At 42.6% G+C, this 22217-nt stretch overlaps 4 protein-coding genes across 4 annotated transcripts; all 4 read left to right on the top strand.

Moving 5' to 3' along the window:
- The first annotated feature begins 1449 nt into the window (after positions 1–1449).
- LOC104252637 (arylacetamide deacetylase-like 4) lies at positions 1450–5909 on the top strand. Its single transcript, XM_009812316.1, has 4 exons — positions 1450–1626; positions 3805–4021; positions 4427–4490; positions 5135–5909. Exons 1-4 carry the CDS (start codon positions 1450–1452, stop codon positions 5907–5909), a joined length of 1233 nt encoding a protein of 410 aa, XP_009810618.1.
- Positions 5910–7082: 1173 nt separating this feature from the next.
- LOC104250560 (arylacetamide deacetylase-like 4) lies at positions 7083–10420 on the top strand. Its single transcript, XM_059830016.1, has 4 exons — positions 7083–7259; positions 8178–8394; positions 8738–8801; positions 9646–10420. The coding sequence occupies exons 1-4, from the start codon at positions 7083–7085 to the stop codon at positions 10418–10420; spliced, it is 1233 nt and encodes a 410-aa protein (XP_059685999.1).
- A 1580-nt stretch (positions 10421–12000) lies between these two features.
- On the top strand, positions 12001–16365 carry LOC104260993 (arylacetamide deacetylase-like 4). The gene is made up of 4 exons (XM_059830032.1): positions 12001–12168; positions 14164–14380; positions 14582–14645; positions 15343–16365. Exons 1-4 carry the CDS (start codon positions 12001–12003, stop codon positions 16115–16117), a joined length of 1224 nt encoding a protein of 407 aa, XP_059686015.1. The 3' UTR covers positions 16118–16365.
- Positions 16366–16397: 32 nt separating this feature from the next.
- Positions 16398–19993, top strand: CFAP107 (cilia and flagella associated protein 107). Its single transcript, XM_009816893.2, has 5 exons — positions 16398–16433; positions 16764–16904; positions 17893–18006; positions 18890–19067; positions 19707–19993. Exons 1-5 carry the CDS (start codon positions 16398–16400, stop codon positions 19991–19993), a joined length of 756 nt encoding a protein of 251 aa, XP_009815195.2.
- Positions 19994–22217: the final 2224 nt, after the last annotated feature.

The raw sequence follows: 22217 nt of genomic DNA, 5'->3' as shown, positions 1-22217 counted from the left end.
TTCTTCTTACATCACAGATGTAAGAAGGTAGAGAAGCACAACATTATATTATTTTATCACTGTAATGATGTGGCAATTTTGTGATGCCTTCAACACAAAAATAAAAACTAGCACTTCAAATATTTCTTTTGCATTTGCTAAACACATACTCACTGATAAACCTAAATGAATACCTCATGGTGAAAGGAACAATGCAACACTAGCAGACAGAGATCACAATCTTGCTAGTTCTACCTAGTCATATCTGTGCTGTGCACAGTAATTAATTTATCAGACAACTGGACTATCCAAGATTATTGTATATGATCACCTAACTGTGGAAACATAATACAAATGGAAAGTCCAGAAACACCATTGGGTGGAATTTTCTTTTTTTAATCCAGACTTTTGCTGTTTTTAAACAAAATATATCCTTCTACTTCAGAATAATTTACGATGACCATCTGCCCTATTAAAACCACTCAACTTCTCACTGGAAAAAATTAAGAAATTTCTAATTTCTAGTATTCTAACTAAAATGACATAGTAGTTTTCCCCCCAGCACTTACAATTTAAATGAAAAAAAAAATTATAACATGTCTGCTTAATGAAGTTAGCTTCTTATGTCTTTCATTTCCTTGGGAATTTGCAATTTCAACAATGTTCTGACCTCCTAGTTCTTTGAAGAGTTGCAGACTCAGATTCACAGTTAATACCTCAAGCATCATTTAAACTACAGCATCTCTAGCAAGAACAAGATAAAGCAGTTTGATTTGAAACTCTTTAACTGCTGATTACCTTAAGTCATTTTATGCTGTGCCTGTTGCATACTGAGAGTTACTGAAGTTTACCTGATACGAGGTAACCTGATCATGGATCTAAACTCAGCCTCCTGTGTTGTTTTTTAACCATGCTCTTCTTTTGGAAGAAAACACAAAAACTAAAGAAACTGAAATTGAGGTAATGACATAATTTTACAGGTGCACCTTTCCAAAAAACCATTGGTAACAATCCATTTGGCCCATTAGAGTGATAATCATCATATGCAGGCTGCTATCTCTGCATAACCCTGGAGAAACTCTTCTTCTGTATAGTGTTTTATAGTGTCACAAACTCAAAGTACACAAATGCCCTGTGTCCATTTTCCACCCTGAATTATTTAAATACTAACGCAGTTTATTCATAACACTCTTCTCCCAGCTAAGGACTGGTTTCCTGCAAAAATTCTGAAATTATGCTGACATAGATCTTTTAACAAATTCAGGACCAACTTATCTTTTGTGAAATAAAGGAGTGGTGCAGAGAGAGTGGGAGAGGGAAAGATATACCTGCCAATGTATTTGTAAAGGCGGGGAGAAAGGTTTTTACTAGAGCAACCTTGTGACGAACAAAGAACCAGGAAGTAACAAGCCAAAGGTATCTGGGAAAGTCAAATCAAAGACATACCAAATCACTTTGCTGCTTAGCAGAATGGCAGTTTTTTACACACTGCTGGTGTTATTCTTAGCAGTTTTTGTTGCTGGATTTATATTGTTGGTTATGGGGGCAATTAATTTTGATTTCTCCAACTCAGAAATTCCTCCTGGAGTGAATCAGCCTGTAAAGCTTCGAATCCTTCATATAACTTTAATAATCAGAGCAGTGGTGGTAAGTCAAACCTGATGTGATTTCTGGGGGACGAATGGTGAACCTGTAGATTTTAAACTTAATGCAATGCTAAAACCTTGCTTGGAATTAATTTTCAGAGAGGGGAGCGGGGCATAGCTATCATGCTGCATGTTGTATTTAGAAGCTCAGTTTTGCTAAAGAAACCTTTACCAGATGTTTTACACTACACTGCATTATTACGGTCCTGCCTAGCTCTTACATGAGGCAGTATGTAAATGCTGCCTAACACAAGCATTTGAAAGTCTGACTGTGCTTCTACAATGAATTGTGCTAACCTAGCAATAATTTGATTAAGAATGCTTATACATGTTAGATCATTTATATTTCCATTCTAGGTTCAGAATATATCAGATGTCTTTGGGCCATGCTTTCAAGCTTTTCTCGGACTTGGGGATGAGGAGTTATGTATTCATTTTGAACATAAAATTAGAAACTGAACATTTCAGAACTGGTTTGGGGAAGGGGGAGTTTTTGTCACACAAGTGACAAAATTAGGTAACATTTCCTAAGAGGAGCTGAAGGAATTCCACCTCCCCTGAACACATATTTGTAACTCTTGCAGCGACTAAGCAGGCTTGTCTGATGGGAATGAAGGGTTCTGGCCCGCCCAACTTCTTCAGGTGAACTGGCCTGTAAAAGAGTGGGAAGCTAACCAGTCCACAAGAGCTGAAGCTCTTACCAGCACTCAACTCCTGGTGATCTCTGCTGACAAAGGATCTCACTGAATCAGGAGTATTTCTGTGTAATGATAGTTGCATAGATGCTGTGATGACGGAAGGTGTTAGAAATATATGAGATGATAGCAGAAGTTGTGCATATATTTAATAAATTACTTAAACACCTCCAAGAAGGCCAAATTATTTAAAATGAATAAAAAGAAAAAAAAGAAAAAAAGTCAGAAATATCCTAGGTTATAGTGGACCACACTAAAGAATTCTAGAGATATATTCTCATGCTTTGGCTGCACACAAGTTGTAATTACAAAGTGATTGCTTCACTTAAGCAGCTGGAAGAGCCAGTTCTCTTTTCATCATCTATACACTGCCCATTAGTACCATAAACCAGAATTGCATGCTGCAATGTAAACAACACAGGATGAAAGAAACCAAACAAGCTGAATGTAAAGGTGAGAATATTCTTTGTAGCTGTTCCATTTCTGCTTGGAAAATAGCAAATACAAAAGAATAAATCGTTTAATCATGTTTGTATACAATCAGAGGCACTAAGACTAGTTTCTGCAACAAATTAAAAATCACTATGTTGCAAAATGTATTAGTTTCTTCAGCCTCAAAATCAGGCATGGAGAACATTATAAATAGCTGCAGTCACTGAAGAAAAGGTCTTTCATAGGTAAATATATTGAGTCATAACACCCTACTGACAATCCATACAAATGTGGCAGTCTAAGAAGAAATATTCATAACAAAATATTGAATATTAAGAGCCCAATCCAAATCTTCATAAGGATCGAAGTCCTAGTTTGGCATGACTAAGTAATGTATTTCAAAACAGAGATGATGTCTTTTTTTTATTTTTGCAAAGTTATGTTGGACCAGTAGCTCTCATTTGTATTGTTTTCATCTTCTTGTGCCTGGCATGAATATCACTACGGCATACAGAAAGAACGGAAGTTTAGGCGTACTAAATAGCCCAGGACCTTCTTGTCAGTGTATTGCACACATCAGTGAAGACTTCCGAGATGAATCAAAAAGCAATTATCAAATATATTCTCAACTTAGTCAAATCTATTTTGGGCAAGTATCCATATCATGAAAATCAGCACCAGAACTATCATCTTTCGCTAATGTTTTCACATCTGCTCAGGGGCAAGGACGGAATAAACGGTGAAAACCAAACTCATTTTCAATGCTAGGTAAAGGACCCGCTGGGAAAGCAAAGGGGTGTATTTCACCAGTCTTTGTTAATGCTGCATTGTTTTGGGACTATGGTCTTTGGTGAACACTGCTGTTCATGTGACCTGTCATGATGCTACTGTTATTTGTTCAGTTGTACTATACCCGTACAACTACTCAAATATTTTATGACTGCCCTAAAATATACGACTTAGACATCATGAGTATACTGTCCATATGATTACTTTACTTTGGAAAATACAGTCTCTTGAGTGAAGTCCCTATTCTCTTTGCCTTTGAACAGGGAAAGATTTTGGAAAATATTGGCATCTGCAGTCAGGTTAGCTTTATCCGGTACATTGAAAGTAGAAAGATTCTAGGAGTGGACCCGAAGCTCTTCATCAAGGACCTGTGGTTTGAGAAAGTACGTGTGAGGATTTATCAGCCTAAGGTTCCATCTGCCAGCCAAAGGAGAGGAGTCATGTTTTTCCATGGAGGAGGATGGGTGTTTGGAAGCCTTGGTAAGATATCTAACAGAAAAAATATTATAAATTAGTTAAAGAAGTATCTACTTCATAGATGGTAAAGTTGATTGTTGCTTGACCTGTAGCAGTTACGAAGTTTGAGTATAACCACAGATGCACTCTCCTAAGTCTTGCTGTCAGAAGAAAGCATCTGCTGTGCATTATGTGCATTTTTCTTACAGACAAGGACAATGAGATATGAGGGGAAAAAATACAGTAAGCAAATACTGAAATAGGAAGATGAGGGGGTACAAAATCTGAGGAGCTATGTAGGAAGGGGCAGAGAAAAGTAGATAGTGTTTTCTTCTTGCAATTCTTTGACTTATGCAATAGACATTAGTACTCTGGCAAAAAAACCCAAACCAAAACAAACCCAAACCCCACCAAATATGTTTCTTTCAGAGACCCATGAAAAACTATGCCGCTTTATTGCCAGAGAAAGTGAATCAGTGGTTGTATCTGTTGGGTGAGTCTTTCCTCATGCTGTTTTTTAGAGATTATTTCCTATAGTGTAAATATCACCTTATAGCCTCTCTGCTCACAGCAACAACCATTCTCAGAGAAATGTTTCTGTGGGACTTGTCAATCAATGTTTTCAAATTCCAGACTCAAAACTGGTAATAAACAGATAGTGAGCCATATATTCTACTTAATCCTTATTCAAGGAAACTCTGCTTGATGCTTACAGAAGCACTATGCGAATGACAAGCTAATATCATCATCAATATACTGACATAACGATTTGGATCATGAGGTTATAGTTGCACTGTAACAAAGACATAAACCGGAATTATTGTCATTTGTATCTGACACATGGAAAGCTAAAGCATAAACTGACTAAATGACTGTCAATAAAACCTAGACATAGTTGGCAGCTGAGCACTCCTGTGCTGTTAAAGACCTAAGAAATGTCCTGAACAGATGATATCCTAACAAGTTAATCTGCACCACCTGGTCCAACTAGTGCAGTTTATTTATGACAACCTGTGGAGAAAGGGAAAATTCTGAAGTAATCAGGGTATAGCTGGACGCAGGAACCAGTATTTTCAGCAATACATTTAAAACTAGTATTTCCCTCTCACACTTTTGTTGTCTCCTTTTGTGTACTAGGTATCGTTTAGCTCCTGAACACAAATACCCTGCTGCGTATGAAGACTGTCTTAATGCCACCATACACTTTATGAAGAATATAGAGGACTATGGAGTGGATCCTGCCCGTGTAATTGTCTGCGGGGACAGTGCTGGGGGCAACCTAGCAGCTGCTGTTAGCCAGACCCTTGCAGGGAGATCAGACCTCCCCAAACTACGTGCTCAGATCTTGATCTACCCAGGCCTTCAGGCACTGGACTTCAATTTACCATCCTATCAGCAGAATAAGAAAGTCCCTCTCTTATTCCAAGAATGTGCCGCTTTCTGCATGTTACAGTACCTACATGGGAACGCATCAAATCTGGAAGAGGTCTTGGAGGGTTCCCATATTCCTATAGATATTAAATTAAATTATAGGAAGTGGGTGAGTCCAGATAACATCCCCGAAAAATTTAAGGTCAGAGGCTACAAACCACATGTGGTACTTGACTGTACAACCAAAGTTTATGAGACAGTGAAAAGATTCTGGGACCCCAACCTGTGTCCCCTGTTAGCCGAAGACACTCTGATTCAGCAGCTGCCTGAATCTTTCATCTTGACTTGTGAATATGACGTGCTGAGGGACGACGGCCTGCTTTACAAGAAGAGATTGGAGGACAATGGTGTTCGAGTGACCTGGTACCACCTTGAGGATGGATTCCATGGAATCATAAATTCATTTAATAGTGACTGGTTGTCATTTTCATCTGGAAAAAGGGGTCTTGACAATATTGTGAACTTTCTAAAAAGCTTATAGAACCAATTTTCTTTCCTTCTATAAGAACTGCCAATGCTCTGTGATCTTTTATGCTTCTAAATTCCATGTAAGACGTTTAGATAGGACAATTTGTTAATAAGTAATTATGTCAGTGTGACCACTGAAAAAGATATTTCAAGAATGCTATGAAAGTTTCTTTTAGTGCTGTTTGAAGTATTCCATGTGCAGTCTGCCTATTTTAATGATCTATTTGGACTAGGCACTTGCTACTCTCTCAGTAAGTATTAAAGATGCAGTAAAATTTTAAATCAACATGTGGTCTGACCCATTTTATTCAGTTATGATCTATGGTTTCATTCTTCCTAGAAGGCTAAGTGTGTTTTGGCAAAGGAGAAAGATACTGATATTACAATGCTGTAACGCAGTACCTGTGCTATACGCTACAGATAGCATCCGAGTCTAGGATTCCCAGTCACCGACTTGCAGAAAATTTCTATGGGCTAGGTAGCTGGTATTTTAGACTTGAAAAAGTGAAGTCAAAACTGCAATTGTGCCCAACAGAGATACTCCCTATTAACAACTTTGTGTAAATTACAATGGAGGAAATGCTCTAAGTGTTGTCCTATGCTTAAAAACTTCTTCCAGTGCTTAAATACTCTAACAACAAGATAAGATTGATGCATTCACTTTTGTAGAGCACACGTTAGCTTTTTTCACCCTCATGTTATTTCCCATTTTCTTTTCTAAATGTCCTTGTTAAAACTACATATACCAAACTACTTAAAGAACGTCCACAATACAGGAAGCAATATGTTGAGGCTGCAGATCAGCTGCAAGAGACAATTTAATCTCCACAGTAGTTGGCTCTCCTTGTAAATAGCAACCCGTCATAAACTCGAACTTCATTCAGTACTTAACGGCTATCTCCGAACAGTCATTCACATCATCCGCAATCCAAGAATACCATGCAGAATACCAGGCCCCGTATCAGTCCCACAATTAATGTGAAGCTAAACAGGAAATTAAACACATTCTCCTCTGACTCTTCTCCAGTGTGATGTGTGCTGGCACCTTGCACAACATTTCCAAGGACTTTAAAGCGTGTGGCACCTGAGAGATCTGTTGTAACTTGGACTGCTCTAAGATTTACTGTTATCTGAGAAAGCTAAATCAAAGATAGGCGTAAAGACACCTCACCTTTGATTAAGTGAAATGGCATTTTTTTATATACTGCCAGTGATACTGCTGGTGATTTTTACTGCTTCATTCATACTAGCAGTTATGGAAACAATTCAATCGGAGTACTCCAATTTCAGTATCCCTCCTGGAGTGAATCATCCTGGAAAGCTTCGAATTGTCCTTGCTGCTATCATTAGTACATCTGCTATGGTGAGTTACTCTGCCATGATTTCTGCCAGAAATGTGGTTTAGCTGTTAATTTTGTAAGGTTATATGTGTAAATACCAGAATCCTGCTGGCTGCATCAAGACTTAAATGAAGGCTTTCCTTTTTTGGGGGCTGCCTTTAGAGGACAATTTTTGTAAAATCATTTGTTAGACCTCACACAGTTTCAGCCAGGTTTTCCCTATTACAGAGGGACAAAGCCAACCATAAGAGCCCAAGCTTTATCAGCTGAGCTTCCTTAATTCAATTTAAATTAATTATTTATAAAAAGTGAGATTTTGATTTCCATTTTAGCTAAGCACAGATGATTTTAGGCTGTTCTTGAGGCTCTCCAGTAACACTGATGGAAGGCTGGGTGCTTCTTAAGCAGCTAACACCAGAGACTCAGGGGAAACCTTACAGGAACGAGATCTGGGTTGTAAGCCAGTAAGTGGTGGGAAGCTGATATGAAACCAAAGGACCTGGTGATGCTGAGAAGGAATCACCTTTTTTTCTCCTCTAAGACATTGTGCCTGACGGAGCGTGAGTCGGACGCGTGGGCCTACCTGCTCAGGCGCACGGTGCCAAAGCAACCCCGCTCACCCAGGCGCGTAGCCTCACAGGGGACCGCCACGGCTCCATCTTCTCCGGTGCCAGCCTTCTGGTGAGGACCAAACCGGAGCGGCCGCTAAAGGCGAGGGTAGAGGCGAGCGGCTCTGGAGCAGGCTGACCCCCGCCAACACGAAGCCTGGCTGCCCCCTCAGGCCTCGCAGCAGCCGGCGGAAGGCAGGCGCGGGGTCTCCCTCACGGCAACCTGCCCGGCGTGGTGTCTGGCAGCCTCCCCCGAGGCGGCCCGCGGCTGCTGGCTGCCCCCGGGGAGGCCGCCCTCCGTTCAGCCGGGCCCTCCTCCCTCTCTTCGAACAGGGGAAGATTTTGGAAAAGACGGGGGTGTGCAGCCAGATCGCCTTCACCCGCTACGTGCGCTCCGGGACGAAGCTGGGGCCGGACCCGCAGCTCTCGCTGCGGGACGCGCGGTTCGGGCGGGTGCCGGTGAGGGTCTACCGGCCCCGCGCCCCATCTGCCGGCCTGCGGGCGGGCGCCATCTTCTTCCACGGCGGCGGCTGGCTGTACTGCAGCATCGGTAGGGTCGTTCCCCCCTCTCTCTCTCCTCGCAGCGCAGCTGAGCGCTGCCGCTGTTCTCTTCTGGAGGCGGGGGGAAGAATTCTGCCCCGAAACCTGGCAGAAGGTCTGAAATCTGGCTGAGCTTTCCGTAGTCTTCGGCCAGTTTAGTGCTCTCGCTGAACCACCGCTACCTGCCTTGAGGGGAGGCGGCAGGGCTGAGGGAAAGAGGGACCAGGGGAGGTGAGGGGGCACGTGAGGGCCGGGAAGGGCACGGCCAGAGCGGGAAAAGGGGGCTTCCACCTTCCTCGGCTATTGCATCTGGAAACGGAGCGGGCAGCTAACAACCCCACAACTTTTTGCAGATTCCCATGAAAAGATCTGCCGTTACATTGCCAGAGAAAGCGAGTCGGTGGTTGTGTCCGTTGGGTGAGTTACGTCAGTACTACCCTGTGGAAGTCTTTCTGCTTCTTTTCACTTCTCAGCACCACAGCGTTGCACGTCTTGTGGGAACACTCCTCCTCAGTAAACCATTTCCCCAGGATCCCAGATGGTCAGGCAGAATTCCAAGGGGACTATTTCCATTTCTTCCCTCCCATTCTGCTAACGCAGGGGGAGTGCAAGCAGACCCCCCAGTAAGGTTCATGTATCTCACCACACAGAGCTATGCTGGCACCACACAAAAAGAAGGAATGCTTTCCAGGAGAGTTTTCTTACATGTTGAGAACTAATAAACAAAGCTGGAAGGTGGTGATTCAGTGATCTGTTTAATTTATGTAATCACCTTGTAAACCTCAAGGAGTTTTCTAACAGTAAGAATCAAATGCTAATATATTTTAATACTAATAATACAGAAAAATATAACTCTGTCCCACTTTATTTAAATAAACAAAGGAAAAATAAAACAATTCTCAAGAGGAAATATCCTAAGTAAAGGTGAAGTGCAGACTGATGAAATTACTTCATCCAGAAGCCAGATGCAGTCTACACCAGAAGAGTAACATGAACTTGTATCACTCAAGTTGTGATCAGTGCTGTTCTCAAAAGAAAATCCCAACTATGCTATGTCCTTGCAACTTCATCCTACTAGCTATCGTTTATCTGTGATAACTCGCTGGACAAATAACTGTTTATCACGTAACAACACTGTATTTTTTTGCTGAAGGAAAAATACTCCAAGCAACACCAGGAAAACCAAGGTGCTGTCGGAAATTTGTATTTACAGATATGACATTTCCCTCTCACACTTTTGTTGTCTCCTTTTGTGTACTAGGTATCGTTTAGCTCCTGAACACAAATACCCTGCTGCGTATGAAGACTGTCTTAATGCCACCATACACTTTATGAAGAATATAGAGGACTATGGAGTGGATCCTGCCCGTATAATTGTCTGCGGGGACAGTGCTGGGGGCAACCTAGCAGCTGCTGTTAGCCAGACCCTTGCAGGGAGATCAGACCTCCCCAAACTACGTGCTCAGATCTTGATCTACCCAGGCCTTCAGGCACTGGACTTCAATTTACCATCCTATCAGCAGAATCGAGGAGTCCCTCTCTTATTCCGAGAACGTGCCGCTTTCTTTGCTTTGCAGTATCTAAATGGGGATGCGCTGCATGTGCAAGAGCTCTTGGAGGGCTCTCATATTCCTCCAGATGTGAGGCTGAAGTACAGGAAGTGGCTGAGTCCAGATAATATCCCTGAAAAATTTAAGGTCAGAGGCTACAAACCACACAAGCCCTGTAAATTCAAGGCTGAAGTTTTTGAGAAAGTTAAAAGATTCTGTGAGCCCAACCTGTGTCCGCTGTTAGCTGAAGATGCTATTGTTCATCAGCTGCCCGAATCTTTCATCTTGACTTGTGAGTATGATGTGTTACGAGACGACGGCCTGCTTTACAAGAAGAGACTGGAGGACAATGGTGTTCGAGTGACCTGGTACCACCTTGAGGATGGATTCCATGGAATCATAAGCCTGTATGATTATTGCGGTTTCTCATTTCCAGCTGGGAAAAGGGGATTGGACAGAACTGTTAAATTCATAAAAGGCCTGTAAAAACAACTTTCCCTCTTTTATGTTTCTCCCACTAATGTCTCCGTTTAGGCTCCCAAACCTCAGGTAGTACTTGTCAGCAAAAATGTGATACACTTTGATGTGTAAAATACCAAGTTTGATATTCATGAACTTAAATACTCTCTGAACACTGGTCTTTGTCCTCCTGAGACTACTGACAGTTCAGTCTTTACAGTTTTAATATTTTCCACGTGCTGTGTTTCAATCCCTTTTCCTTCAAATCAGCACCTGATTTATTCCTTGTATTTAATTACTGGATGATTTACTTCTATGTAAATGATGTCTGTGGAATGATTTGGATTAAATACTCCTGTGAATTACAGTCAGGCTCTTTGTGATGTCCATTTGATAAGCTCCAAAGAATGACTTTATTTTATTTAGGTAAAAAGTACAAATTAGGTACATAGTGAGCTGGAGGGAAGAGTTAGAGGAAAGCTCTGGAAAAACAGGCAGAGATCAAGGTCTCCGTGAGGGGATTCAGCATATATTCAGTGGGCATGGCAGAACCTCATCTGCAAGAGCAGCAGTACGAGGCCTGAGTTAATTGGGGACACCTTGCTGGAGGCAAGTAAGGGCTGCCCTGATTTTGAAATAACCGTAGCTCTGCAAACTCCTGTTTGATCTTGGGACATCTCCATTACGCCCACCGAAGCTCAGGGCAAGAGACACTGGTTGCGAGGGAACACTTACGTCAGGTTTTAGAAAGACAGTAAGGATCAGTGAACTGGGCTCTCGATCTGCGTATACTGGAAGGTTGAGCTTAGAGAGAAAATATGAACCAAAATGTTTATACGTTCTTTCAGAGAGCAGTTTCCCCGTATTATTTTTTTAGAATTTGTGCTGTCATGTTTCTCTATGTTTTCAGTTTTCTTTACAGGACAAGGCAGTGTGTTCCTTGACATGATGCTTCCTTATACTCTGCTGATGAAAGCAAGGAGAAACAGTAGTGAGCATACTCAAAATAGTAAGACTGAGGCAACGAAAATCCTAAGGGGAAAAAAAAATCCCAAGACCGAGGAAATCAGAAACGTTTACAAAGAGAAACGCCGTCTTCCATTTAGATTTCACAGTGCCAAGGTAGCCCTCCCTTTCGCTTCCTGCAGGCTGCCGTTAGACAAAGAATCCCTAAATTTAAGGACAAATGACATACTCCCGGCGAGCTGCAGGCGCATCCGTCAGGAGCGCAGGTGCCCTGCAGGCTCTCCGGCTCTTTCCAGAGGGCAGCCCCAGCCGCGGAGCCCGAGCCCGAGCCCGAGCCTCAGCCCCAGCCCCTCCGCAGACGCGGCGACGGGCGCCTTCGCCGAGCGCCCCCGAGGCTGCGCGCACAGGTCACGCGCGGCCTCCTCGCACCGAGATTACCCCGCGCCTCAAGCCGGCGGCGCGGCCTCCCCCCGGGGCTCGCTGGCCGCCCGCACCATGACCCCGGCGGCGGCTTTGCAGAGCCGTCACAAACGGCCCGTGACGCCGCCGGCCCGGGCCGCGGTCGCGGCGCGGAGGGGGGCGGTCGGCCGCTGCCGGGCCCCGCCGCGGGCCGGGGAGCCCCGCGGGGCCGCCGCCGGGCCATGGCGCTGCTGCCCGCGCTGCTGCTGCTGCTCCTGCCCCTGGCGGCGCTGGCGCTGGCGCTGGCCACGGTCCTCCTCGGCCTCCCCAGCTACGACATCCCGCCCGGGGTGAACCAGCCCGCCAAGCTGCGCCTGGTCCTGGCTGTCCTCCTCGGCACGGCGGCCCTGGTGAGTCGCGCCCTCCGCCCCGCTTACCGTTTCGGGGGGCGGGGGACTGGTTCCACCCGAGCCGCGCGGGGGGCCCCGGGGTTTCGCAGGCCCGCCCCCCCGCCGCAGCCGCCCGGGCCGGGGTCCCCCCGCGGCGAGGGCGGGCGGCCGCCGCCCGCCCGCCGGTTGCACGAAAGCCGGGGCGGCCCGGGCAAGCCCCGGCCCACGGGCTGCGCTGGGAAGCAAAACCACCGCCCAGGGAGCCTGGATGAAGGTCCGCATGCCCCTGCCGCCCTCATGCGATGCCTGCGGCTCGGCACGGCGGGGAGAGCGCTGCGGCGGAGCACCCGCAGTGGGGAGGCTGCTCATGGCATGGGCAAAACCCGTCCCACCCTCAGAAGCAGCGTGCTGGGGCTCGTTAGCGGAGATTGCCAAACGGCGGTGCTGATCTCGAATTCAGGGCTGAGCTGGTGTTTTGTCTGATAACTGCCCCCAGCTTTAGGCGAAGTCACCTTGTGCAAGGAAAACTACAGCCCTTCAGCCGCTCCTGCAACGGCTGACATTTATGGCACAAAATCCGGTTAGGGATGCTTTACTTAATCCCTGGACTCCCTTTTACAGCATTGCATAAACAGCATTAGAGCTCTCCTAAACTCTTCCTTTGTCACTTGCTGTATCTTACTTTTTTAAATCTTCAGTTTTCTCCTTCACTCCTTCAGCCACCACATCGCCTTTGCTATCTATCGCGCAGACCTTGTTTTCCTCCACGCTGTTTCTTACACCATTTACATCCTCTTGAAATTTACTGACAAAGCTACCCAGCTCCCCGCAATCCCCCTAGCAGGTGACAACAAGGGGATGGATAAAGACAGACTCTCACTGAGCATTTACAATTGGGATCTTGTTTAGTAACTGAACTGTAACAGTTTATTTGTTTGATTCCATTAATTCATTTGGTTCCCGACTTCCTGTTTGTTCACTTATTACATCAGATTTCTATTCTAGCTTGCAAGATCATTGCGAGAGCATTGGGAAAGGAAGCTTCTTGATTTTGCTCAGTAAATCTGTTGTGCAAATAAAAAGGAGTAACTAACTTGCACACATAACAGCACATAGGATTTACAAATTCACTGTTTTATGGTCTAATTCAGGAATATTAGTTTATGCAATGAAGAACTATTAAAGCTTTTATTGCTGTTTCTATATACGACATTTCATTGTTGTTATCAAGTATAAATGAAACAAGAAGGAGCACAAAGGTGTGCAGGACAATACTGACAATTAAAATGTATACTCCAAGACAGCCAATTTGGATGGCCTATATAAAACTTCTGATGTGATATTAGAATGACACTGGATTTGAGTAATGGAATTAAATTTTTTACAGTCTGTAGCGATGTGTGAGCTTGGGAAAATTGTTTTTCTCGAATCAGAGTGCTTTATTTTCATCAGACAACAGGGGTCAAATTGCTGTATGCGAAGCCTAGATTTTTCAATCTGATTCTTCAGATTCCAGCTGGTATGATAAAAGGTAGAACTTCTCCTTTTTGGTAAAACTAATCTAGGCAAACTTAAAACAAATACTGTTTTCTGTCTCTGTCCTGGGATCTCCCACTTTCTTAGGACTGGGCATTCCTATCAAGAAAACTAGCTGTGGGGTTACTTTTTCTCACTGTTTTCCACAGATTTATTAAGGCAAAACCCAAGGACTAAACGACCTGTTAGAATGAACTCTCCTAGCAGGACTTAGTGTACAGGAAGCTATTTAGGGAGTGTTTGGGAGATGCTCGCGTAGCCGTTATCCTCCTTTATGAACAGTCCTCACCACAGTTATTCTAACTTCTTGTGCTGTTGTTATTATATGTTCTTATAGTGTGTTTACAACTTTTTTTGTAAGCTCTGGGTTTCTTTAAAATTTCCCTCAAATACAGTTCAATGTAAGTATGATGCAGAGTTTTTATACCTTGGCTAACTCAAGACTTTTAAAGAAGCCTTAATTTCTTTTACCTTAAACAGGGAAAGATTTTGGAGAAGACTGGACTTTGCAGTCAAATCACATTTGGCCGATACGTGCGACAGGGACGGAAACTAGGAGTGGATCCAAAGCTCTTTATCCAGGATCTGCAGTTTAACAAAGTACCTGTGAGGGTTTATCAGCCTAAAGCTACCTCTGATGGGCGAAGGAGAGGTATCATCTTCTTTCATGGAGGAGGCTGGGTATTTGGAAGTCTTGGTAAGATACTTGCTAGAGGAATTAGAGTAATGTAGAAAGAACATTCTCATCTTTTGATAAAACTGAAATAAGAGGAGGTTTCAGCATGTGATCTGGGAGGAAGTCTGAAGACAAATACATGCCTTTCTAGAACGAACATTCCCTAGCTGTCTCAAGGCTGAGGGCAATAGCAAAGCACTAATGAAAATGTTTCTTTTCCAGATACCTATGAAAAGGTGTGCCGCTACATATCCAGAGAAAGTGAATCGGTAGTTGTATCTGTTCAGTAAGTGAACTCTACCCAGTTCTATTGTTTGGAGATTATTGTTGCTGTGGTGCCCACAGCAGAGCTGCACTGGTTTTGGAGATGTTCTTTTCTGCAGAGAAACTTCTATAGAATTCAGTGAAGTCCATAAAGAAACAAATAGTGGTAACAGAGATTTCACAGCTCTCAACTGTTAATGCCCTGATATACTCAGAAAACACCCAAATGGAAATATTTGGCACACTAAGAAAATCTACAAAAGCCAATCAAAAACTTAAGTAAAAAAAAGTCTTCTTTGTGCTGACCATATGAACATGTAGTAAGATGCTCCAAACAATAGTGATTTCTAGAAAAAGAGAAAATAATCACACTGTATTACTCCCATTTTACACATAGGAAGCAGAGGCACAAAATTATTAAATTATCTTGTCAGGAGTACACAGGGAGTTTCCAGCATGACTAAGAAATGTACAAAGTCTCGGTCAGACTCTTAACCAGAAGACAATCCTACTTTACTGAGTCCTTGTGATTGAATACACAATTTACAGCTTATCTGCAATCAGTAACTGAGGAATGCCTGCTTAGGAGGTAATGAATATCCTAACCTAGAGGAAAAACACCCCAAAATGATAGTGCTGGAAGACAGCATATGATGCCATTTCCTGATTAATACTAATGATATTTCCTTCTCTTATATTCGTCTCTTTTTGTGTACTAGGTATCGTTTAGCTCCTGAACACAAATACCCTGCTGCGTATGAAGACTGTCTTAATGCCACCATACACTTTATGAAGAATATAGAGGACTATGGAGTGGATCCTGCCAATGTAACCGTCTGTGGGGACAGTGCTGGGGGCAACCTAGCAGCTGCTGTTAGCCAGACCCTTGCAGGGAGATCAGACCTCCCCAAACTACGTGCTCAGATCTTGATCTACCCAGGCCTTCAGGCACTGGACTTCAATTTACCATCCTATCAGCAGAATCGAGGAGTCCCTCTCTTATTCCGAGAACGTGCCGCTTTCTTTGCTTTGCAGTACCTAAATGGGGATGCGCTGCATGTGCAAGAGGTCTTGGAGGGCTCTCACATTCCTCCGGATATGAGGCTGAAGTACAGGAAGTGGGTGAGTCCAGATAATATCCCTGAAAAATTTAAGGTCAGAGGTGTGAAGCCACTTAGGCCCACTGATTTTATAGCTGAAGTTTATGAGACGGTGAAAAGATTCTGTGAGCCCAACCTGTGTCCGCTGTTAGCCGAAGATGCTATTGTTCATCAGCTGCCCGAATCTTTCATCTTGACTTGTGAGTATGATGTGTTACGAGACGATGGCCTGCTTTACAAGAAGAGATTGGAGGACAACGGTGTTCGAGTGACCTGGTACCACCTTGAGGATGGATTCCATGGAATCATAAGCCTATATGATTATTGCGGTTTCTCATTTCCAGCTGGGAAAAGGGGATTGGACAGCGTTGTTAACTTCCTAAAAAGCTTATAGTAAACATCTTAGATTCCACGAGTCTGTTCATGCCTCAACCTAGGAAAATATCTTTTTAGGATATTTAATGTCAGGTGATGGGTAGTCAATCAAGGGCAGCCATTAACAATGATAAACAAGGCTCATCAGAACCTCATTCAGCTGTTAGTTGGAACATGGAATATGCAAACCTTGTACAAGCTTGTACCATGCTGCAAGCCCTTATCTTTAGCTATGTCAATAAAGAACAACATTATTTTGAATAGACATCCTAGTTTGTCCTACTTGTTTAAAATAAAACATGTCTGTGTATGAAGGGAGACTGTATGTTGTGCAGGTACGTGTGGTGTGTTGTTACAGAGGAGTATGTCACTTATATCACAATGTTTTGAGACATACTCTGTGCTCTGATCCTGAGTTCCATTAGAGAAAAAAACCTAGCTGACTTTAGGAGCCACTGTTTTGCTCAGCAGTAAATATGATGCAGCCTAGAATGCGGTTACTGGAACAACAGTCACCATGGGGACAGCAATCACAAATGGTTCTACGGCCAAGCAGTTCCGCATATCACCCACATTTCTCAGCAGGCAGAAGTGGGTCCCCTTTCTGCCCTAGTTTTAGCACTGGACTACGGAGCAATCTTTCACCCACATAACTTGAAGCACAGTTCCAACAACCAGGGAGGGTAGTGCTCATGAGACAAAGAAATATGATTGCGTCACAAAAACATGGACAGGACTGGTGGAAAATTGAACCCAAATACTCCACTAAAGTTCTCATTGGAAACTGGCTGGAAGAGAGGAAAAGGGTAAGATCAGGAAGGAAGTGTGAGAGCTGGAACAGAGTGGGTCAGAACCAATGCTGTGGAGGTAGTATACTACTGCAGTCGTAAGCTAGAGTCCAGGCTCCTCTCAGAAAAGTCATAAAAGGGAGAAGGATAAGTGTCTTGCTCAGCCGACATTAATTCATTTTGTTTATGATCTGCCGATCTAAGCCAGGACAGAAGCAATGCCTGAGCATGGGTTACATTGTGTGGTTCACACCGGACACACAAGATGAGCCAATTAAAAATGCTATAGCACTTTTTACGGCAATCACTTCAGACTGCTATACAACTTACGTACAACTATACAACAATATATACAACTTAATAATATATGCCAACAGTATACAAGAGAGGCTTCATTAACACTTCTGTAAGTTAATACTTATTATTACTTCTATCAGAGGATCTTTAATAATTTGCATATTGGTTTCATTTCCTTGTATAAACAAAAGCATCTTTGCTAGCAGAGCTGCTCGATAGACTGCATGCCCTGCTTAAGAGCTGAGCAAAATTTTATCATTAGACATTTAACTTCGTCAAAACATGCCAGTTAGGTTCAATATGGGAGCTGTTAGGGCAAATCGTCCTGACTCTGCTAAAATTACTTCCTTTAGAAAGGCTAAACTATATTGCAGAGACTGGCCTGCTGCGGCAGAAGTAGGAACAAAGGGACAAAAAAAACCCCAAAGCGTTCATTCGTCCTTTTCAGATGCTAGTTCACATGGCAGGTGAAAGTATTTAACACCAACCCATGAATAATTTTTCAAAGGGCTGTACAGTATCTCACATTTACACCAAGGAATCAATCCAGAACTTTACAATGGCTGATTATACCAGCTGACTTTACCATCTGAGGCTTCTTTCCAAATAAGTGCTTTTTAAACACGTAGATGAAGAAAGCAGCACTGGAACAGAGCTTCTGTAATTACCAGATTGCCTTAGCTATACTGAGTGTTGTGTGTCTCTCCAGTTTATAAAAGACACTGGGAAACTCGGCAGCAGCATATACAGCACAGACTTCATTTCCTTCCCAGACCACAAACCAGACCAAACACTAAGGAAAACCATGATGGAAAAATCTGAGGTAAGTAAAAGAAATTTCAAATGTAGGGCTGTGCGTGCCAACATTCCAAACAGCGATCATCTTTGACTAATATTTAAATCATATTTTATATCCTTAAACAACTATATGCGTAAAAGAAGGCACCGCAGCTCTGTGGCCAGTTCACAGGATCCAGAGCTCCCTTGTATGTTTGGTTAAAGTAGTCTGCCTTTCAGAGGTAGGCAAATGACACTTCTGGTACTCTCTGGTTGTTTCTCAGTCTCTTGGACGGTGAGCAGGGCACATGAAGAAAATCAGCGTGTTACTACCAGCTAGGACTGGGTATTGTCTCTTCAGGACATTCCCTGGGCTATAATAGGAGGTGGCTGGTAAAAGAGCATTATTTTTATCAGCATGCCTCCGATTCATAGGAACGAACTGCACTTAAATGAGTCCCAGATCTTTCACAACAATGCTTTTCCCACAAGTATCATCTGCTGGAATGTCCCTTTCTCCAAGGTGCCTCTCCACCCCCAAATATTCTTATCACTCTCTTCTGACAGACAGTTGGAAGGTAGTATATGTAATGCTAGTGCACAATGAAACACTTCAGCGGCACAAGCCAATCAGCTTTTCATTTGCAGGCTTCGTAAATGTATCTGCAAATCCCTGATGCATGTGTTGAAATCTGACTAATCAGATCTCATGACATACAGATGTAGTTGCTTAATTTAACTGGAAATTTACTTTACTTGAAATGCAAATACCCTTATTTTCAGGGATTAAATTATAAGTAAAAGTAATGTAAGTACTGACAAAATTTTGTATTATCACTAGTAGTACAGTCTGACTCAACAGCACGCTAAGCCATCTGAATGCTATGTATAAAGACAAAGAGCATGGTTTCACGTACATCTCATTTCAGGGCCTGCCAATGCAGCACTTCTTCACCCATCATGAGGAACCAAGAAGCCGAAATCTAGTATCGGAGTATGATGATAAATACAATAGACATGGTTACAACCCTGTGCTGCCTCCCCTCCGCAGCTGGAATGGACGCAAGTTTGCCTGGATTCCTCAGAAATCAGATTTCCCCATTCTTGGTAGTTTTTGGCATTATTAATTCAAATAGATGGAACATGGTGCAGTGGTCAATACATATATAGACTTAAAGCTAGGAACCTCCTTCTGTTTTAATTCTGAAAATGGATCTTGTGGTGACTTTTGGCTACTTTCTTACCCAGTCACTAGCTTATTTTTCTGATTGATAAAGTGGAAATGTTATCCATACAACAATACTTAATCACTACAGGAAGCAGTGGAGTAACAGTGTCAATGAATGGATTTCTCTCCCCTACGCAATAATGCAAGACACCATCTGAAAACAAGGAGAGCTGTGAGATACAACTAGCAGGAGAATTCACAGAGTATTATATTATTATGTTTCTGAATTTAAGTGACATGTACAGCTCTGCTAACTTTTTTAATATCTACCAGAGAGACTATGAAGAATCAGGACTCCTTACATTTATACCATTACTGCTGTCCTATTGATATCTAACAGTGATTTTCCCTTCCAGCCAGAGGGCAGACATACATGCCCTAGGAAAAAAAAGATCTGATTTGTCCTTAATCTGCTGTCAAAATAGTACAAATATGCCCTACGACAACTGTGGAGTAAAAACACCAGGACCAAAAATTTAATTCTATCATTTCTAACATTTAATCATCTCCTGTCTCAGAACCACCCACCAACTATGGCCTTCTTGAGCACCTGATGAAAAAATGGCACAGGAAAGAAGCTGGAGTGATGAACAGGGTCTACACCATTTCCTGTGAAAGCCCACCGATCTCTGCTTTTGCTACTTGTCAACTGAGACAACCAGCAAAAACTCATGACCTCCCTTCCAACCAGGGACATCTTCCCCAAAACATTGGTGGAATCCTGGACTATGAAGGGGGTCAGAAATACCTGCAAGCCATCGGCCCACCGGTGAGAGACAGAAAAGCAAGCGATGCCTCCATGTAAACTGCTTAGGGTGATCTTAAGTACTACTTAATATAGCTTGTTGCTTGTATACGTAAGTGTGATCTGTTCCATGCAGAAGGAATGAGAATTAGGTTATATAGGTGGAGGGCTGTCTACTAGTTAGAATAAGTTGCTGGGTTACATTCTGACCTGTAGATGGCTGGGAATATTTCAGAAGATACATTAAATCACTGAAAACAAAATTTCCATCTGTTGGTTTCTATTCAGTGAACACTTGCAGGAAGAAAAAAAACCCAACAGAGTGGGATTGAACCTGAAAGGATATAAATCTCTTAATTGTTTTGTCCTTAGTTGTTTTTTCATTTTTACGCAGCTTGCTATACAATTCATTGAAGAAAGGAAAAGAAACTTGTGTTATTCCATAATACGTCTGAAACATCCAAGAATAAAGTAAAGATATGAAATGTCTGCATACCTAAGGACAAGGTGAACCAAGGTTTCTCCCAGTGCAATAAGCAAGCAGACCTTGGTTGCCCTTGGCTTTACATACTGAATGGCGCTTAACAGTAGATAAGCTGCAAAGTAAACTACATTAGCTGACCTTACATTACCAAACAGTAAACCTAGAAGAAATAGCTGTAGGTGGCCTTTATACTGCAGGATAGGCCTCCCTGATACTTTTACACAGCTGAGGAAGTATGTGAATGACCTACGTAAAAAGTGCTGACAGAAGTCCAAATTCTTATTGCACTGATGTGCAACTTCTGCATTTGAATCACATTTGGTCCCGAGGAGATACTTGCAAGGTTCAGCTGCTATTGGCGTGAGACTCAAGAATAAACTTTCAGCAAGTTAAGGGCTGAGACTAAATATATCTGGAATTAATTCAATGCATATTTATCTCTTCATCAATTTTGCTCAAGATTAGCAATAATACTATTTTTAGGAACAGGATAAAGCATATACCTTAGTCTTGGCATGGACAAGCCTCTAACCATGGTCTGTACAGAGTTTTACCTCTGCAACATTTTAGTCACCGTGATTTAGATTTGCTTTTTCAAGGTTGGATTTTCAACTGAAGGACATTGATGATTCAGACGTGTGTGTAAAGCAACAGTGGCACCTATTGGCAAAGTGATTCTTCACTACTCTGAGAGATATCCAAAAACATCTGCAGGAGAGGTACACAGACCCTCAGCTGGCTGCGTGAATCAGAAAGCAGCATTGTTAATGAAATCTTTTAGAGATGCAAGAGCCCTGGTAATTAGATAAGCGTTGTATGGGGTTTTTTTGGCTTCAAAGCCCCAGGGAGATCAAAGGCAATTAGAAAAAATGGAAAGCAAAATAGGTGAAAGTAGTCACTGAAGCACAGCCAGCTATTAGTGCTCTGTTATAAAAACCACATTCTCTTGACAAAACATCTTTAAAATAATCCATAAAGAAGGCATGCCTTACAATGGAATGAAAATTGGCAGATACAGAAATTCTTCTATCCACAAGGAAGTCCATCCAGATTAATTTTATTGCCAACACGAGTATAAAAAGTGTATTTTTCTGTTTGTTACCCACATGCTAATATTTTTAATGAAAATACCTTAATATCTTAATAGCACAACAAAGCCCATATAATATTTAGAATACAGCTTAGAAAATTATATAAAGGTAGTCTTCACGCAACTCTATCAGTGTGCTTAAAAATCCGGTAATCAATCATTCATAATCATTAAATATTTATAGTAAATGAAAGATTCATGGTTATTATCTACTGTGCTTCTAAAACCAAAGCTCATATATGGAAAGAGATGATCAGCTTGATGTACAGGGAATTGCCGAGATGCACAAGTACCACCTATGAAATTTGTATGAAAACACTAATTCCCAATCTGTACGCTGACTAGGCAGGGCTCCCCAAGCACAGGTCTAATCTGTTCAACTACTGAGCCGTTTACAAATAAAATATATGACTACGACACCCAAAGGAACCAAACAAAGCATGCTAGCTAGCTGGGTGGAATGCATTTTGATAGAGAGCTGCTTAAATAGAAAAATGCGCAACTCTACAAGACGTGTCAGTTGCGATTAATAACACCCGGTAGCAAAATATCTGCTTTGAACTGTTTAACTGATTAGCTGTTTTCACTTCAGCAATACTAAATGTGCATCACAGATACCCAGCTAGCTTTTTGGTGACTCAAGCCTCAAGCTGAACTCGTGACAGAAAGCATCCAGGCTTCTCCATCTCTTGATCTGAGTTCAGTGAAGG

This window comes from Gavia stellata, chromosome 27 (genome assembly GCF_030936135.1).
Source record: "Gavia stellata isolate bGavSte3 chromosome 27, bGavSte3.hap2, whole genome shotgun sequence".
Classification (NCBI taxonomy): Eukaryota; Metazoa; Chordata; class Aves; order Gaviiformes; family Gaviidae; genus Gavia; species Gavia stellata.
Note: the sequence above shows the minus strand (reverse complement) of the source record. Positions and strands in the feature narration are given on the sequence as shown.

Bases quoted from the DNA above. Each gene is read 5' to 3' on its own strand.
- LOC104252637 (XM_009812316.1), top strand. From the start codon at position 1,450: ATGGCAGTTTTTTACACACTGCTGGTGTTATTCTTAGCAGTTTTTGTT. The intron at 1,627-3,804 runs GTAAGTCAAACC...GCCTTTGAACAG, and splicing joins TAATAATCAGAGCAGTGGTG to GGAAAGATTTTGGAAAATAT. The intron at 4,491-5,134 runs GTGAGTCTTTCC...TTTGTGTACTAG, and splicing joins TCAGTGGTTGTATCTGTTGG to GTATCGTTTAGCTCCTGAAC.
- LOC104250560 (XM_059830016.1), top strand. From the start codon at position 7,083: ATGGCATTTTTTTATATACTGCCAGTGATACTGCTGGTGATTTTTACT. The intron at 7,260-8,177 runs GTGAGTTACTCT...CTCTTCGAACAG, and splicing joins TCATTAGTACATCTGCTATG to GGGAAGATTTTGGAAAAGAC. The intron at 8,802-9,645 runs GTGAGTTACGTC...TTTGTGTACTAG, and splicing joins TCGGTGGTTGTGTCCGTTGG to GTATCGTTTAGCTCCTGAAC.
- LOC104260993 (XM_059830032.1), top strand. From the start codon at position 12,001: ATGGCGCTGCTGCCCGCGCTGCTGCTGCTGCTCCTGCCCCTGGCGGCG. The intron at 12,169-14,163 runs GTGAGTCGCGCC...TACCTTAAACAG, and splicing joins TCCTCGGCACGGCGGCCCTG to GGAAAGATTTTGGAGAAGAC. The intron at 14,381-14,581 runs GTAAGATACTTG...TTTCTTTTCCAG, and splicing joins CTGGGTATTTGGAAGTCTTG to ATACCTATGAAAAGGTGTGC.
- CFAP107 (XM_009816893.2), top strand. From the start codon at position 16,398: ATGTCTGTGTATGAAGGGAGACTGTATGTTGTGCAG. The intron at 18,007-18,889 runs GTAAGTAAAAGA...ATCTCATTTCAG, and splicing joins CCATGATGGAAAAATCTGAG to GGCCTGCCAATGCAGCACTT. The intron at 19,068-19,706 runs GTAGTTTTTGGC...CTCCTGTCTCAG, and splicing joins ATCAGATTTCCCCATTCTTG to AACCACCCACCAACTATGGC.